Source organism: Pieris brassicae, chromosome 2, assembly GCF_905147105.1.
Source record: "Pieris brassicae chromosome 2, ilPieBrab1.1, whole genome shotgun sequence".
Lineage (NCBI taxonomy): Eukaryota > Metazoa > Arthropoda > Insecta > Lepidoptera > Pieridae > Pieris > Pieris brassicae.
Genome location: NC_059666.1, coordinates 3,890,412 through 3,903,415, shown reverse-complemented (window position 1 = coordinate 3,903,415; position 13,004 = coordinate 3,890,412). Strand labels below are relative to the sequence as shown.

At 32.5% G+C, this 13,004-nt stretch overlaps 1 protein-coding gene across 4 annotated transcripts in view; it reads left to right on the top strand.

The window, feature by feature from the left end:
* Window positions 1–12,687, top strand: part of LOC123719953 — a 29,712-nt gene extending 17,025 nt beyond the window's left edge. The window contains exons 7-30 of one of the 4 annotated variants that reach the window (XM_045676294.1): window positions 111–279; window positions 1,053–1,217; window positions 1,674–1,817; window positions 2,637–2,736; window positions 3,266–3,370; window positions 3,569–3,691; window positions 3,854–4,943; window positions 5,022–5,235; window positions 5,524–5,658; window positions 6,295–6,397; window positions 7,049–7,079; window positions 7,165–7,256; window positions 7,459–7,488; window positions 7,772–7,884; window positions 8,404–8,449; window positions 8,967–9,082; window positions 9,283–9,375; window positions 9,574–9,993; window positions 10,381–10,421; window positions 10,490–10,564; window positions 10,854–10,899; window positions 11,604–11,644; window positions 11,988–12,076; window positions 12,588–12,687. In XM_045676294.1, the coding sequence (XP_045532250.1) occupies window positions 111–279; window positions 1,053–1,217; window positions 1,674–1,817; window positions 2,637–2,736; window positions 3,266–3,370; window positions 3,569–3,691; window positions 3,854–4,943; window positions 5,022–5,235; window positions 5,524–5,658; window positions 6,295–6,397; window positions 7,049–7,079; window positions 7,165–7,256; window positions 7,459–7,488; window positions 7,772–7,884; window positions 8,404–8,449; window positions 8,967–9,082; window positions 9,283–9,375; window positions 9,574–9,993; window positions 10,381–10,421; window positions 10,490–10,564; window positions 10,854–10,899; window positions 11,604–11,644; window positions 11,988–12,056 (3,561 nt within the window). In that variant the 3' untranslated portion in view covers window positions 12,057–12,076; window positions 12,588–12,687. Of the gene's footprint in view, window positions 1–110; window positions 280–1,052; window positions 1,218–1,673; window positions 1,818–2,636; window positions 2,737–3,265; window positions 3,371–3,568; window positions 3,692–3,853; window positions 4,944–5,021; window positions 5,236–5,523; window positions 5,659–6,294; window positions 6,398–7,048; window positions 7,080–7,164; window positions 7,257–7,458; window positions 7,489–7,771; window positions 7,885–8,403; window positions 8,450–8,966; window positions 9,083–9,279; window positions 9,376–9,573; window positions 9,994–10,380; window positions 10,422–10,489; window positions 10,565–10,853; window positions 10,900–11,603; window positions 11,645–11,987; window positions 12,077–12,587 lie in introns of all 4 variants that reach the window. The other 3 variants (XM_045676293.1, XM_045676296.1, XM_045676297.1) reach the window with 3 other exon arrangements.
* The last annotated feature ends 317 nt before the right edge of the window (window positions 12,688–13,004 follow it).

Genomic DNA, 13,004 nt, shown 5'->3' with positions numbered 1-13,004 from the left:
ATTTTTATTTCAAATTTTATTGACCGGACTAATATAACCAGACTTATCAGAGTCCTGACGTGTAGTATTTCGATAAATAATTTTATCATAAACAAATTAAATCCTTCCAGACCACATCTTTTCGTTTGATAGCCTCCGAGAAAGTATTCATGACTCGTTCAGCAGTTTTTATGGTGATCACCACATTCAAACTGATGATTCATATGATCGCTGACTATAGCCTGTTTTGGGTACTCACCACTATAAGGCATCATGGCAGACTGGAAGCTTTATTGTCACGTATGAAAACAATTTAATTAAAACACAGTCTACATATTCTTCGGCGTGTCTGTCTTTACCTGGTTAAAACCTTAAAGTAAATCAATATATAAAAATAGATATTATTGCAATAGTCTTGTCTTCTGTTAAAATAGCTTTTACACATTAAGAAAAACGCGTCGGTGAACGGTGACTAACACCTTTCGTCTTCAGTCACCGTCACCACGCACACTGAAAAGTACGCGAAACGTCGGAAAATGAAATTAAAGTTTAGAATAATGTAAATAACTATAAGTTTTAAAAATAATACATAGCTTTAATCCGTTCAAAAAGTGTTTTTCTTAATTGCAATAGTCTATATATTTATTTGTTTCCGCCTTACGCCTACGCCTAGGTAGAGACTTGATACCTCTGTCACTTTATCTACTTTCATCGCCTTCGCCTTGCATGCTCATCAGTTATGGAAATATTTAACTTGAGCCTTCTCTAGGACCTGGATTTGGTCCCGGTATGTCCAACTAGGCCTACCCAACATGATTTCACCATCCTTGTAAATCTTACTTGTAAGCCGCTTCTAATTCAGCGTTTCTACATGTCCAAACCATCTACGTATTCCCTTTCGTATTACGTCACAACGTTATCTCTAATAATAATCTTAATATTAGAGATTCTAAATATTATTCCAGTAGTTTACTTTTAATAAGAAAAAAACTGTACCTATAAAAGAGTTGAGCAATATTTTATCTGTATTCCAAAATCTAGAGTATAAATTTAATTTAGCTTTTCCCTTATAGCTGGCCCCTCGGATGTTGGAGTATCTTTAACAGGATTAGGTTTTGGATCAGATATATTGAGATCTATATTCAGCATACTGACTTTACCACTACGATCTCCATCATCTCCTGCTTCATGCCTCCCAGATCCACGACCACCTGACTTCAAACGTTACACGCAAATTGGTAAAATGAGTTTACTGCACAGTAATTATTTTTCTATTGTGATTATCAATAATCACAATGCAAAAACAGTAGAATAAAACATGTTCAATTCTTAACTAGTTAAAAAATACTTTGTCGAGTTAGAGGCGTTAGTAAGCTAGTTAAGGGCGTTAGTGAGCTAGTTAAGGGCATACGTAAGTGAGTAAAGGGTGTAAGTAAGCGAGTTAAGGGCATATGTAAGCGAGTTAAGGAAGGTAGTTTGTAAATTCTAAACTGAAATCGATATCGCTGCAATTGAGGGTACAGAGGTACCGGCATCTGTATGGTCTTATACATAAAAGTTTTAAAACTGAAGTTTTAAGACTGAAATAGATTTGTCTATCGATTTCATGTCACATTATATTTCACCCTTTATTGTAATTTGAAGTGAGAATAAATTAACTTGTTTTCTAATGGAACAGACGTTCTGTACTTCAGGTATAATCATAGTGATATTATGGCTGTTAGCATTATTTGAGCCATATGGTCTGCGTTTGCGACACGTGATTATGGGTCACCATAGACCGGAGCGTGCTAAGGCGAGGGCCTCCTGGCTCTACAATCACATCTTGAGGACAAGAGGTAGCTAATCATTTGTTTGAAATTGTGTAACTTGAGGTTTATATAATGTTAAATTTGTAAAACTGTATATCTCTGGGCTCCGACGATCAATTCTTGATAATTAATCGATTGTAGAATTTTTAAACACACTTAAAAATACATTTGGCTGTCACATATATTATAACTATGAATCACAAGTTTCTTTATCGGTATTTTTTTTTCGACAGTTCGTCTGTGTTAATTAGATCGGACTATGTCCAAGAAACTAAATAGTAAGAATCTAGCATGTTTTTGTGCGGATTCGTGTAGAATGAGTTGAGTATCCCCAGTACACTTTACTAGCCTCCGAATTTAAATTATCTCTACATTTATAAAATTCTCGTGTCACAATGTTCTTTCCCATATTCCTACGACACTGCTCGACCAATTCTTATGATTTTTGTATGCATATTCAGTTAATCTGAGAATCAACTCCTATCTATATTTTAAACTCCTACGTTATCACGTAGGAGGGGGGGTGTCCAATCCAAATCAATTTTTTACATGTTTTTGATAAACAAATATTTTTTATGAATACACAACCCTTAATTTTCACCCCTCTACTATCAACCCTTATATTTTATTTGATAATTTGAAAATTTTGACTTGAACTCTGAGATTTATGTAGAGATATATTTACAGAAAAACCTAATAAGTTTTCATTCCGGAAAGCCGAACCGCCTCTGGGATCGCATAGCAAAATGTTCCATTTACTCTAAGTAAAATCACAGTAAGGAGTAACAAAGTTCGCGGGGGCAGCTAGTGTTCATATAAAAATTTCATGTTTTTATTATTTAATAGGCAGCTTCATGAAACTGGCGAGACGAAAGCTTCATCGCGAGTACAAATATCATAGCGAAGAACATCTCACGTTTCGGCATTGGCTGGATTCACATTTACCGTTAGTATTTTTACAATAAGATTACTAATACTTTAACCATTGTACATATTATTAAACAAATTAATACAAAGAACATAAAAATAAAAGAAGTTCGATTACAGATTCTATTATTATAAACTTATAATTATTTACATAATTTTAAATTTAAATTTTTCCGACGTTTCGCGTGCTTTACCGTGGTCACGGTGACTGAAGACAAAACGTGTTGAATGTCAAAAGTATAACAGCTGTAGAAAATGTTGTGTTATCTGTATTTATTTCCCCGGAGTTGGTATCGACTAAAAGTGTGTGTGCGGTGTCCTCTATTTTCGCTGATTCGCGGTTCTGATACTTTTGACATTCAACACCTGTTGTCTTCAGTCACCGTGACCACGCACGCTGTAAAGCACGTGAAACGTCGGAAAAATTTAAAATTATGTAAATAATTATAAGTTTATAATAATATAATACAAATAGCTTAAATCCGGTAAAAAAAATTGTTTTCTTTCAATGTGTAAAAGCTATGTTAACCAAAGACAATACTATACAGATTCTATTTTCTGCGATATTTGTTTGGGACGCTACCGAAACCGCCTCACTGCCTTCTCTGTGAAACTATGGAAAAACATAAGGATATTGACACTCACTTGACCAGGTTACTTCTAACTTACCTACTAGGCATCTAAAAATATGACAGACGAGGAAATAATCTTTGTTAATGTTTATTTTTTTAAGCATATAATTGCTCACCTGGAATAATATTTTTTTTTATTTTCTATATATACATGCTTATTACAGAAAGCATAAACAAGATCGAAATTAATAATATAATCCTACTTTTGCCAATTCCTAGATGCGAAAGCCAAACTTGTCCAGGTGTTTTCTGCAGAAGTTGTTTCGCAGACATCGGTCAGCTCTGCACTATTTGCTTGTCACCTGCAGACTACGGAGATTATAGCGATATTAGCTTAGAGAAGTAAAATGATTGTTTGAATTGAATCTTTAATATCTTCCCGTATAAATATGCTTATAACTTTTAAATTTTTAAATATTTTTAACTATCGCAGTAAGGAAGAATTGTGAACTCAGTCACAGAAATATTTGTTCAAGGTACAAATAATACAGCTTCTATTTTCAGAGGTTCAGACAACGAAAGTGATGGAGATAACGATACAAATGAATGTAAAGAAGATTCCAGCAAGGGATATATCCAAATACAATTGGCAAAAAAGTATAATCAAAATTTTAAAAATTACGACCGAAAATACAAGGAAAATAGACGCATTTATAATTCAGAAAAAACTCCTCTATTGCCTAATATAAAAGACCTAAATAACCAGAAATCACAGACAATTAATACATACATGATGTGTAATAGTTATTCAAGGAGTGTCCAACAGAATTGTCCAAACATTCACAGACTATTTCGGCAAAGAAACACTAAAAGTTTACGCAATTTTAAAAATATATCTCTGGTATTCAGAAAAATTAAAAATAGTAGATTTTTGAAGCCGAGAAGAAAGTATTATATTATACGAAGAATATCTTGGAAGTCCAAAACAAAACTTATGCCGCGAATGTACGCGATAATTTGGAAGTATTGCTTTAAGTCCGGGCATTTGTGTATTTGTTTAACTTCTAAACCAAATTTTACAAAGGAAAAGCAAATCCGTCAAAAAGGTTTGGTAATAAATCACCAGAATGTTGTTCAGGCAGCTAACGATTTTAATAAATTATGTCCGAAAAACCTTGAACTAGGAAATGTTTCTGCAAATGATTCCGAGAAGAACACTAGTAAAAATAAGCCTGAAGAGCATAACAAAAATAATAAAAAGGTTAAGGATGGAAAAATTGTGTCCCAGATTGAAAACAAAAAGCGATCCCTCTACGCTAAAACAATTTGCATAGCTTTCGCAACTTGCTTAAAACTGAACCGTTATCGAAGCGATGAAGTTAATGAAGCTATTCAACGAGATCGTTTGGCCAAAAAGGAAGCTCAAAACTTTAAGAAACGCAAAAAGAAAAACAATGAAAAAGTAAAGCAACAAAATGAAAGTTCCAGAGATTATAGGATATCAGCTTATTTACAGGATCAAAGTTGGGTGAAGGGGATTCTTCGAAAGGACTCTTTAAAGGATAGAATAAAAAAGGACTGCGCGTTGAACCAGTTGGCGAGATGTCGGCTCTATGCAGCGACAAATAAGACTAGAGAAACAGAGTTATTGAAAGTAAGTTCAGAAGTGTCTGAACTTACTTTCGAATCTGTACACTTTTCTATATTTTTCTATAATTTTAAACTTTTTAAGGTAATAAAGGATACGATAGACGTACAACCAAAGAGATGCTGTTGCCCTCATGGTGAATGTATTTGTCAAGCCAGTAAGCTCCAAGATACTCCTAAAGCCTCTAAAGGACAGATAAAAATTCCATCGGAATCCAAAGTAAAACCTAAATCTTGTAAATGCAAAAAATGTAAAGCAAAACGAGCCAAAGTCGAATCAAGCCCCAAGTCAAATAAAAGTAAGTATAATTGTTACGTGTGTGCATCAAACAATAAAAAAAAATTTCCCATTGTAGTAATTTTTGCCATAGATCCATAGATATTTTTCATTATGTTGAGTATAAGCCACCTTGTTATAATATCAAGAGAACAAATACTGTATATTTTTCTTGATCAAGTTTTTTTAACGCGGTTGTAAATAATAACATTAAACTCTATTATTTAAATCATCCCAACGAATATTTGGTAAAAAGTCAGTCTCCAATATATTCCCATACCACACTGACAACTAATTTCAATGTTTTTAGTGAACATTATAAAGTTCTGTAGAGGAAAAAAATACTGTTGCAAAGTCCAAAATATTCAAAGGGAGGAGGAAACTTCGAGTTCTGCCTGGAGAGGGAGTGACTTGATTGGAGTTCACGATTACGACGATGAACATAGTAATATATATATTATTCTGTTGTTATTATATTTTCATTCCTGTGATTATTTTACATTTACCATGTATTGTATCTATAAAATAAATACATGGTAATATATAGTATAGAATCGAATAATATACTCGCTTATATTAAACACAATGAAACGTGGTGACTTGAGAGTGTAACTAATAATATTGGAACCCATTATGTGCAGCAAGCATCAAGCGCAAATGAACATAGAAAAATCTTTATTAAAAATTATTTGGAATTTGAATTACACCTAGTTATTATATATTGAAAAATTTACTATTATTCCGTTTACGATTTCCACAATTTCAATTTCTTAACTGAACTATTCCATTTTTTAATACATATATTATGTATGTTACATAAGAATTTCAGGTTGGCTAAGGTAGGCATGGCACAAAAAAGGTTGGTAAACACTGCAGTAGACCGTTCAATAAATTTCCCGCATTTAAACAAAACAAGACAAGGCTACCATACTTTGATGGCTTGTTAGGATTGTCATTTACTAAAATCTCTCAAAGATAGCAAATTTAAATATCCATTTTATCAACATTTTTCTTACAGTTTTTAGTTAAAAATTTGATTATTTCAATCAAATCGTATAAATAATTTTGTATTTTTATACAGAATTAGGCAGACCAGATTCGGAGGTGGAAGCACAAACTAACAGCCCCAAGAGACTGGATTTCTTCCGTTCCATCGGAAACGACTTCAATACTATCGGGGAGTGGTAATAATAAATATTTTTCAGGCCCTATTGTAATTTTACGGCTCCATTCGGAATTTGTTCCCGAGACCCCAGGGTACAGTCGAATATTATAATTGAGGCAGAACTGTACTACCTATTAAAGAATTTAATTGGGGCCCTTAACACGTCTTTATTGACTCTTTTTGCGCGTTTTTAAGACAGTTTTTGACGAGCATCTCCGACTTAGGGTCCTTTATGAAAATAGCGTACCAATTCTTAAAAGGCCGGCAACGCACTCGCGAGCCCTCTGGCATTGAGAGTATTCATGGGCGGCGGCATATCACTTAATACCAGGTGAGCCTCTGTTAAACTCGCTAAAACTCTGTTGTATAGTAAATAGGTTATTTAATATCCTAGAATATTTCTTTAACTTAAAAAATATATTCGACACCAAAATGTCGACTTCATGCAATATCCTGACGACAATTTCGTTCGATTTTCTTGATCGGACAGACGGAGCTATACATAAAAAGTTACTCGTCGAATTGAAAGCTTCCTCTTTCGAGTGTTTTAAAAATACAGACTTGTACCAATACTGTATTATCAATTTAAATTCTAAATCATTTTAATTTGAAACTAAAGTTATCTGGTAAAATTATACATTATCGAGTAATTCAAATTATAAAATTTCAGCCTTTCCAATGAGAAATGCGGCGATTACAAGGTACTTTCTTCTTCTTCTTTTAAGTTCTTAACTTTAATAAACATTTTATTTAAATTTCCAAGAATTTAATTGATATTTTTGTTAGCAATCGAACTCTGATACCACGGGCACATCACATAGGACTCAGGCTCAGAAAGAAAAAACTACCAAATGCCTAAGAATTAAGGACTTGAAATTGTTAGTAGTACATTATTAGTACCTAGTAAAAAAAACTGTAAGTTTGAACACAGGAATGTTTTGATTTATTTTAATTGTTTGTCTATGTTGAGACACAATTTGTATTTTGTCAATGACGAGAAATCACTCCGGTATACTAATACGAAATATTTTCGTCATTTGTCTTTTTTAAATTATTCTAATAGTTTATTGTTTTCCACAGAATATTATCAGATCACTTCTTACATTTAAGGTACGCACTTTTTATATATAATATTCTTTAAATGATTCATAATCTAATAATGCGAAATATTTCTCGATTTGGCATTTTAGAGAATGTTAATCTGCTAATGCTAACAAAAATATCGGCGTCCTATAAGAAACGTTTACTTGAGCAGGACTTTACGGTTATAATAATACATAGCTTCAATTCGGTTCAAAGGTGTTTTCTTTCAATGTGTAAAACCTATGTTAACAAAAGACAATACATAATATTCTAGTCTCTCTCTCTCTCAGTATGAGTGATATTTTTTTAGAATCAAAAATCCGGCTCCATTATTGAAAGATATTTACACTCACATAGCGCAGCTGACAGATTTAAAGAAAAACAAAAATCAAGCAAAAAGTAAAAAGGTTAACAAAGAAAAAGGTTGGTAAATTTCTTTTTCTTTGGGAATAATTTCTTCTAACAACGTTTGAACTAATTAATCGTAATTAATAGAGTTTAATACGTTAATTTTTGTTGTATCTCTATAAATAAAATTCTCGTGTCAGAATGTTCGTTTCCATACTCCTCCGAAATGATTTATTATGTGGCATTAATAAATACATACAACCCTAATTATTTTTTCAACACTACAAATTCTCTAGAAATTATTTACATAGCAATTGTGTCAGCTAGTTATATATAAAGTCATTGCTGATGCATACGTGGAGTCATTATGTGAGAATGGAAAGCACAGTTTTAGCTAATTACCGATTCATTTAGCGTATGCAACGAAATTTTTAGGTAAAAGTCAACACTGAACAACTGAACTGTAGGTCAAATATATGTCTTAATACATTATTTCAAATTTGACCCGAGTATGATATAATATTGTGCACCTTTTATAATTTAGTGGATATATTAATAATATTGATGTACGTCTTTATTTGTATGTTTTTTCAGGAACTACAGAAAAAGGTACAACAGTGCTGCCAATTTTACAAACGCGGTGAGATGTATTTATTTAAGATGCGGTCTATGAAAAACTAATAGTTATAGCTACTTCTTATGCCATCAAATATTTCTTTAATTTAGTATCCTATATAAATATTACCTGCAGGTGAGAGCGTGCTGTAAGCTCCAGCTCGCGTGACAGCGCCGTGAACCAATAACATAGACTATTAAAACTTTGACAACGAAGATTTAAAAATTCCGCAATAGAAATACCACTGCAAATACAAATGCCATAAGTTATCGATGCGATCCACATCCAGCAAACCCCTCAAATCACTGCAGTCTAATAGCAGTACGCAATAGTAATACTGGATGAAGTATAACTGCTTTAAAATACCGAAAAAATTGACCTATAAATTTATCTGACTAGTAGCATTTTCTTCAGTAGTATTATGAGACAATAAGTTTAGATTTGTCTCAATTTTGTTTGACGCCAATACATTACGGAATATCAGACAAATTTATGTTTTCTGACGACTGTTATTATTTATATGCTTAATGTCTCCCTTTAGTTCATGTCAATGTTTTGACAATACGTTAGTTCAAGACCGTGGCACCCAAATGCGATGGAAAAGCCAACCAACAACAACATCTCCAGTGAGATTAAAATCTACTTCGAAAAAACCAGGTAAACATGATAAAACAATTTGATTTAAAATCTTAGGATTTGTTTGATGCACTTTGCACTATAAGTTAAGTGTCGTCAAAGATTATATAACTGGGAGCTTCATATTTGGACAAACAGAACATTTAGAAGGTATCGATGGCAATCGACGTGAAAACTAATTTTTGATTTCACAATACTAGGTGAAATATTTGTTCCAGAAGGCTCTTCAACTAAAGGCAAATGTTCGTGTGCGACACAGTACAGATACATTGGGGACAACAAAGCTTGTAACTCTACGTTGAAGTCCAAATCAGGTTACAGCTCGATGATTTTTTTATTCCGATAAAATATCACTGCTTATAAAAACTCTGTAATTTTCAACTTCTTTCTTGATAGAAACAATTCAGCTACCCATTAACAGATTATTATTATTGATATTTAATTATTTGAATATCTATATAAATGAATCGTCAGGTATGCTTTTGGCCTGTAAGTATGACATTATATTGCAGGATTTACGGATCGAAATTCAATTACCAATGAAGATACTTACTCCGACACATCTCTCTGTAGAAGCTTTAGTTCCGTGTTCAGTGACGAAACAAAAACTGACACAACAATCTGTAGCCGCTTGGAAGTTGACTATATTGAAGATAAACCAAGGAAAACTACCATCCGACGTGTTAAGAAAATCAAAGTTAATGTCACAACTAAGACCAACCAGGGCACAAGTACAGACAAAACCAGGCTCTGTGACGTCAGCACTCTGACAGAAGACTGGTGGAGCCCCTTGAATGAACGGAAGCCTATGAAAAAGAAAAGAGAAGAGGCTGGTGACTGTAGGAAGTGTGAACATAGAAAGAAGAATAAAGGCGTTACTACTGATCGGCGGTTTGTCAAGTTTCTGAGTCGCGCACAAATTATACCTAATGGTAAGAAATCGCGGTAAAAAGATAACAAATTATCAATTCAATCACAATTTATATTACAAAATGTTCGTCAGATTTCATAAACTGAAATTGTAAATTTTGGAATAATTAATCTTTTGATACATTATTTAAAAGTGTGATTCCGCATCACCTTGATTTTCCACGGACCATTAGACATTTTCTTTTGGGAACTGTGGAATCGAGTCCCGGTGGGGGTCTTCAAATTGTTTAAAGAATGTTCATGTGTATACATCTTTCCCAGCAATGCACCACAATTGAAATGGGAGGTTTATGTTCTATAGCTTTTACAGGCTTAAAACGCGTTAATGAACAAGGAATTACCTATGAATTAGTATGAATGAATAATCTGATTTTAGGATGTATTTTCAGAAACCTGTGATATATTGTCACCGTCTAGATATCTTTTGGAGGTATGTTCGTTCATATTAATTGCATTTGTGTTTTATAAATGATAACTGTAAACGTAGGTTTATTTCAGTCCCAGAAATATTACAATGAATTGTTTTCGTCGACACTTTTCACGCCTCAAGTCTTCGTGGCTCTCAACACAAAGGTATTTTGAATTGTGCTTGCTTAACAATAATAAATAATCCAAATGATATTTTATATAATCTAGTAAGTACATAACATTATATCATATGAAATTAACTGAAGCGACCTAATAGATATTTGGGGGGACTAAAACGTTTGTAACAGAAGTTTGTTTAAGACCTAATAATAAAATATACATGTGTATTATTATGATAAATAATAATTCTCAAAAGATTATCAATGGTCTCTACTATACAGCTGTTTTCTTTAACTGAAGACTGAAGATGGTAACAATGATTTTATTCTTTCAGGGACAGGAAGGTTACAAATATATTGCAAAACGAAACATGCCTAAAAGTAAGCCACTACCATATACTTTTATTTCAGCACCGTATCAGTTAATTAGTTATGGTATTATTGTCACGATAAAACAATTGGAAATTAAAGCACATTCGGGTAGGTAGGTCTGGGTCTTGAACGTAGTCTCATATTATGACATTTTATAAATAAAAATGTGTGCGTGTATTAGTGTACACAAGTAAGAAGTGAAACTTCTTTATGACCTTATTTTTCGAAAAATGATCTACTATATGCAACTTTACAGAAATTGGTTATATAACATTAAATTAGATACAATTTAAAAAAAAGGTTCTATTATTCATTTTAGCATGGAAAACAATGATTTCATTTTAGCTTATTACTACTAAGATTATAGAATTTCTTCGATTGTAATAGAATTATTATTATCATTGTTATCGTTATTATATTTTTGTTATTAATGGCTTGGAATCCCTTCGAATAAACCGTGGTAGGGAAAAGAAAAAGATGGCGCGTAACGGGAAAATGTGACGCGTAACCGAAAAATGTGACGGCAAAAAAAAATTTCAACGCCTATAAAGAAGTTTCACTTCAAAAATACAACAATGTTATAAACACACATACATGAGACACGCGTCGTATCCTAGATATTGTTGCATTCATACAACTAGTACGCTCTTTATTGTAAATGCTTTAAAATATGAAATCAGATCACGGAGTTTGTAAATAATATTATTTTTCAGGTCGCAAAATGAAACGACTTGATGAGTCAGCTCGGCCAAAGGTACACGTTTTATAATAATCTAGCTTTTAATAAAATGTGGAAATGTATCACAAAAAATGTAGTTCTTATAGGAGGAATAAAAGGGTAGGAAAATAGTAAGAAATTGATCATATGAAAACGGTGTAATTTAAGTTTAAGCTTACGCAAACAATCTGTTGTAAATATGAATATTCTGAACGAACCTGGTTTTGACATATCACATTGAATATAATAGGTATATAATAATAAATCATATAGTTCCAGTTTTCTTTTATCAGCTTATTCACAATTTATAATAAAATAATATTAAAATAGAACAGTATAATTTAATTTTTGGCAGTTATGTATTAAGTAAAATTTTCAGGGAAATAAAGGGCTAGGGAGGACACAATCTGATGAAACTCCACGTTCTCAAGGGAACTGCCCAACCTAAAGGAATGATAGAACATTCCGGTACGACAAATCTAATGTGTTTGTAATATTTAGCAATCTCATTTAACTGTGTACAGTTTGTGTTTCCACCACACCAACTTCCTTTATATCAAGAACACTTATACAATAAATAAATAATAAATAAAATACGGAGTTTCTTGCCTGCGCTATTTGGTACTTCCAATAATGATAGCGATACTTACGAACTTACGAGCTCGGCCAGAATAGCGTAGCTCGGCCAGAATGATAGCGATACAGATCCTGACGTTTTATATATGCCATTTTCCCCTTACGCAAATGCTATCTGTTGAAAGTTACAGATTACCAGTGCTCTATAGAAATTATAGCCTGCAAATTTTCGATTTTTTTTATTTAAAGAACAAATTATTGTCTAGAATAGTAGAAATATCTGGCTATATTATATATTTACCTTCATTGGTGTAAATGTATTATTAATAGGGATTGATGTCTACTTTGAATTACTCTCTTTTTTTCTCTTTCTCTCTCACTCATTTCTATAATATTGTTTCAGATAAATACTGTCAGCGTCTTCAACGTTGTAGATGTTTTAATGTTTTGTTTAATTGATTTGAAATATATTTGGTTGTATGTTTATTTACTTTATAAGCGTCGTAATATCCCAACTGTGTTATATAGTTTGTTAATATTGCTAAAACAGAAATTTGCCTGTCCGGCTACTAAATGCTACGTTAATAATGACTTGTAGTAATAAATTATCTGTATCATAGAAATGATTAACCAGTATATTATACCATTTCAATTGCATTTGGCCTTAATAATTAATTGTATTTAAATTAACAATGCATTACATGCATTGTTGAAGTCATATCACCAAGCCACATCGTAACTTTAGCGAATTCACTACCTGACATTTGCCTTAAACACAAAACCGTCAACAACGGCGAAAGGCAAATTGTTTTGGCGCTGA